This window comes from Octodon degus, unplaced genomic scaffold, assembly GCF_000260255.1.
Source record: "Octodon degus isolate 3935 unplaced genomic scaffold, OctDeg1.0 scaffold00197, whole genome shotgun sequence".
NCBI lineage: Eukaryota > Metazoa > Chordata > Mammalia > Rodentia > Octodontidae > Octodon > Octodon degus.
In genome coordinates this window covers 1,322,879-1,327,728 of record NW_004524773.1, presented here as the reverse complement: position 1 = coordinate 1,327,728, position 4,850 = coordinate 1,322,879, and the positions used below count along the sequence as shown (strand labels likewise).

Genomic DNA, 4,850 nt, shown 5'->3' with positions numbered 1-4,850 from the left:
AAAAAAAAAAAAAAAAAAAAAAGATGTGCACTCCAAGGCTGTGACTCACCAAATTAATGCTTTTTACTCCTTCATCAAGAGCATTTCTAAGCCAGGTGTGGTGGTACACGCCCATAATCCCGCCAATCAGGAGGCTGAGGCAGGAGGGTTGCTGTGGATTTGAGGCTAGCCTGAGCTATATAGTGAGTTTAAGGTCAGTCTGAACTACATAATAAGACCCCGTCTCAGAAAAACAAAAAACTGGGGTCAGGAATGTAGCTCAGAGACACAGCGCCTGCCTGGTAAGCACAAGGTCCTAAGTTTGAGTCCCAGTACCAAAAAGAAAAAAAAAAAAAAAAAAAAAGAATTCACAAAAAAAAAAAAAAAAAAAAAAAAATCAGAACAAAAGAACATTTCTGTTTCGTTTCCTGTGGTTGGTGTATTTCTCCCTCCTGCCCCACCCCACAGAGCCTGCCCGGCAGCAGCGGGGCCTGCAGTGGCTGCGGGTGCTGTTCGTTGCCTGGCTTGTGTTCTGCTAGGCTCCTGCAGGCTTACCCAGCAGTGCTTGTGCACCACCAGTGTGGCTGTCCCACAGCGAAAGAGGCACCTGATGTCTTGGTATTAAGAAAATTGTTTTGATCTCATGGACTCCCTGAGAGGTCCCCCGATGGCTTACAGACAGCACTTGGAGAGCCGCAGGTCCAAGATACTCCCCCATGCTTGAGGGCTTAGGTTCTTTGAGCTCATGCCTCTGAACATACTCTTGTCACCTGTCCCTGGAGGGGGTCTTGGTGATCATCAGAAAGGGTAAGGCGGCTGGGCATTTAGACCGATGCCCTGGGCTGGCCGTGCGGGTCCTGCGGCTGCCCCTCCCCTCCTCTCCCATAGAGCAGCGAGTCCGTCACCCTTGACCTGCTGACCTACACGGACCTGGAGTCCCTGCGGAACCGCAAGCTGGGCAGCCGCCCGGGCACCTTGGCCCCTAGATCAGCCCAGCTCAACTCCAAGCGCTACCTGATCCTCATCTATTCTGTGGAGTTTGACAGGTGGGTGCAGGGAGGGGCCTGTGGGCCGAAGCCCGGGTAGCGGGCAGTGTGGGAGTACCTTTTAGGCACCCTTTCGTAACCTAGGTGGAGGCTTATATCACTGTTGTGTCTTGCTACCACTAGCAGAGTAACCGTTACTAGTGCTTTAAACAGATAATACTTCATAAGTTCACGAGGTGTCTTAAGTACATAGCTGCCATTTAGCAGTTTCCTTGCCTTTTTTGACTTCATGAGAACAGTTGCTGGAGTTGTAGGCATTGCATCTGTATCAAAGCAGGAAAAAAGGGGACGGGGCTGGTTTTCATCAGGGAAAAAAAAAAGCATTCCCAGAAAACTGATGATTTTCCATAATATTTGACCAGAGGTGGTCACGTACCAAGGATGCTGGGAAATGAGCATCTGGCTTTGCTACCCTTTCTAGTGGGACCCAGCAAGGGAGAAAGAGGGCCCCTGGGGATAGCTCTGGAGGAGCTGCGGACAGTGTCTGCCTTGTTTGGTAGTGGCTCCTGGAGTTTCTAATGGGAAGTGGCCCAGCCTCTCTGGTACTGGGGATCCAACTCAGGACCTTGTGCTTTGCTAGGCGGGTGCTTATGCTGTAGAGCTATTTCCCTGGCCAGCCTCTCTGAATAATATCTGGGAGAGCAGCTGACGGAGGTGCCCTGCCTTTCCCCAGCCTGTGGCTGACCTAAGCCAGGCCAACCGATCCTCCCCGTGTAGAGTGGATCCGTGTTGTGCTCGGCTGCAGGTCACAGGAGACCAGTGATGTATGACAAGGAGGTTGCTTGAAACAGTGCCAGAGCCATCTGTCCCTGTGTCCTTAGAACTGTTGTGTAAGAAGCTCCCAGAGCCGAAGGACTGGTGTGGGGAGGGCGTGGGGCAGTAAGGACAGTGACTGAAATGGGAGTCAGACCACGAGCGTTTTGGGATTTTGTATTTTGTGTCCCCCGACTCTCAGAACCTGATTGTTGCCCTTGAGTTTCTTGCCCTTTGAGATGCCTCAGTTCTAATCCCTCTTCTCAGGATTCACTACCCGCTGCCCCTCCCGTACCAGGGCAAGCCTGACCCTGTGGTCCTGCAGGGCATCATCCGGTCGCTGAAGGAGGAGCTTGGTCGCCTTCGAGGACTGGATACCTGCGATACACGGGACACGAGGGATACTGAGCTTTGGCACCTGCGGGAGCAGTGAGTCTGGCTGTCGGGGGGTGGGGGCAGCCCGTCATGTCTTTGGGCCCCCATGTTTTGGCCCATGGAAGGACTGCCATCCTGCATCCACCCTAATCATTCTGAGCCGCCTTTTATTGGGCAGGGCTGGTGACACAGTGGTGCCCGAGCCGTCCTGGACTCCTGGATGGAGACAGCTGCGGGCTGGGATGCTGGGCCTCCTGACCCTATCCGTAAGGAGGGGTGCCACAGGCAAAGGGGACTGCACACGGGCAGTCAGGCAGGACAGTCAGGCTGCATTAGGTTTTAGTCCACCTGCATCAGGCACCTTTTGACACCGGCCCCTTTTCCTTGTGCAGTGCCCAGCCAGGCTGGCTGGACATTTGTCACTTAGCCACCTGAACGTGCCACTGGGAACAGGTGGAGTGGGGCAGGAAAGGGCTCTCTGGCGGCAAGGCCATGAGGGGGCTAGTTAAGCTCAGAGGTTGGGGAGAGAGTTCTAGCAGGGCTTATTATGTGCCAAGCCTGAAGTAAGCAGGAACACGGTGAGGACGGGAGGGAGCAGTGAAGGTGAGGGCTTTTGGGGTACATGCTGGTGCCTGTTATACACTCCCATCTGGGGGTGAGCTGAGTTGGGGTGATAGCTTTAGTAGTAATGGCAACACCAGCAGCTGAGGTTTACTGAGTGTTTAGTTGTGTGTCAGGGATCCTACTCCATGCATTAGGGTTGAGTTCATTTTATCCTTACCGATGCTTTACAAGGCAGGCACTGCTGTCGCCCCCTGCTACAGAGGCCCAGAGCAGTTAGAGCACCTTCCCTGGTCACAGTGAATATCATGGCCAGGTTGGACCTGACATTCAGCAGCCTGTGCCAAACTCCCTTTGTGGCCCCAGCGGTCCAGTACTGACGGTGGCTGCTAGCCCAGGGCTGCGTGCCAAGTGCTGGCCTTTTCTCACAGGGCCTGGGGACCCTTGCTGTGTGCTGCTAGGGGAGGGGGAGGAAAGTGGGAGACCAAGGTAGGAAGCAGGAGAAACTGTTCCCTGGGTCAGCTTTTAGGGCGTGCGGATAGGGGCTTGCACCTGTGCATCCCCAAATGGCCACGAGGTGGCGCCCTCTGCTCTGTGGACTCAACTGCAGAATTAGGGTGACTTTGAGATGCCACAGTGGATAGAACTGGAGTTAGGGCGTTCGGGAAGCCTCCAAGACTCACTCAGTCACACCTTAATTCATTTGCTCGTTGTTTCATATGACATTTAGCAAGTTCGTACATGGCCTGGCATAGTTGATGCTTGGGTTCAGCCCTTTTCTTAGATTCCGACTTACAGGAGGTCTCTCATCCTCGTCTCTCCTCATAGAGATGTGAGGAGCTCAGGGTCGCCCAGCTTGTAACGCATGGGGTAGATTGCACTGCGGAGCAGTCAGTGGAGACCCCAGGGGAGGGGACCCAGACAGCAGGCAGCTGTCTCAGGCTGGTGCTCGGAAGGCAAGATAGGGTGAGCTCAGCACAGCCCGCAGGCAGGCAGCCCTCCCGGAGTGAGCAGAGGCCGTCTGTCCAATGGCAGGATGAGGGATGGTGTTTTGGGAGGCGAAGGTGGGAGCCCTGTGTGAGGAGAGGCAGGGAGAAGTCACTGAGCAGGGTTCCCGTGGGGGAGCTGGGTGCGGAGCTGGGCAGCCACCGGATGTGAGGATGTCTTATTAGGAAAACTGCCAAGCACACACAGAAGCCGGCCACATATGACACAGTTGTGCTGTCCCGGCCCGTGGTCATCACATGTTGTCATCTTGTTGATTACCTCTTCCCTTCTCCCCCGGGACACCATATCTTCTTCATAAATGCTTCAGCCTGGACCCTCAATATATAATTCGGACACAGAAAGGACACAACCACCAGCCTCTAATTCCATCCCTCACCCAGCACCTGTGTTCACACTTTTCAGTCTCACAAACGTCTTTTTTGATTGGCTTGTTTGAATTGGCATGGGAATATGCCCTCACGATGCAACTTGTCACTGCGTTCCTTAGATCGTTCCCAATCTCCCTTGATGTGAGTTATCTGTGGAAAAGACCAGGTTCTCCTGGAGTCTCCCGTCTGGATTGCTGCCTTTCTCCCCGTGGGGGTGGTGACTGGCTTCCTCTGACCTTGTTACTTTGGGGGAAGTGACAGTTGACCTCCCAGGCTTTATGAGACCTGGAGCCAGGTTTGGGGGGCACCTTCCTGGCAGTGCCATGTACTTCCTGCTGTTGGAGGTATTGACACTGGCAAGGGGAGCTCTTGACAGTGTCCCCTGTCTTACAGAGTCCCCTCAGCCTGCCACCCTGCCGTGGGGCAGCGGCTCCCACTGGCTGCCTGTTCACATCACCCCGGGTGATGATCCTGGTGCCCCGCTGCTCCCTGCAGACCGTTTACATCAGAAGCTCTGCGGAGGGAGGTTCCATTTTCCACTACTTACTTTTCTTATTGTGAATGAAATATCACCCACATAAAGTATGAAATATAAATGTACATGGCCAGGGATGTAGCTCGGTGGCACGGTGCCTGCCTGGCAAGTGCAAGGTCCTGAGTTCAGTTTCTACTCTCAAAAACCCCATGAAATGTACAATTTAAGAAATTATCTGGGGCTGGTGAGATGGCTCAGTGGTCTAAAGCACCTACTTAGAACAAG

At 53.8% G+C, this 4,850-nt stretch overlaps 1 protein-coding gene across 6 annotated transcripts in view; it reads left to right on the top strand.

Moving 5' to 3' along the window:
- The window catches only part of Ccdc61 (coiled-coil domain containing 61), a 22,479-nt gene that overhangs the window by 11,267 nt on the left and 6,362 nt on the right, over positions 1–4,850 (top strand). For 5 of the 6 annotated variants that reach the window (XM_023704499.1, XM_023704498.1, XM_023704497.1 and 2 more), the window contains 2 exons: positions 868–1,025; positions 2,046–2,207. In XM_023704499.1, the coding sequence (XP_023560267.1) occupies positions 868–1,025; positions 2,046–2,207 (320 nt within the window). Of the gene's footprint in view, positions 1–867; positions 1,026–2,045; positions 2,208–2,331; positions 2,420–4,850 lie in introns of all 6 variants that reach the window. The other variant, XM_023704501.1, reaches the window with a different exon arrangement.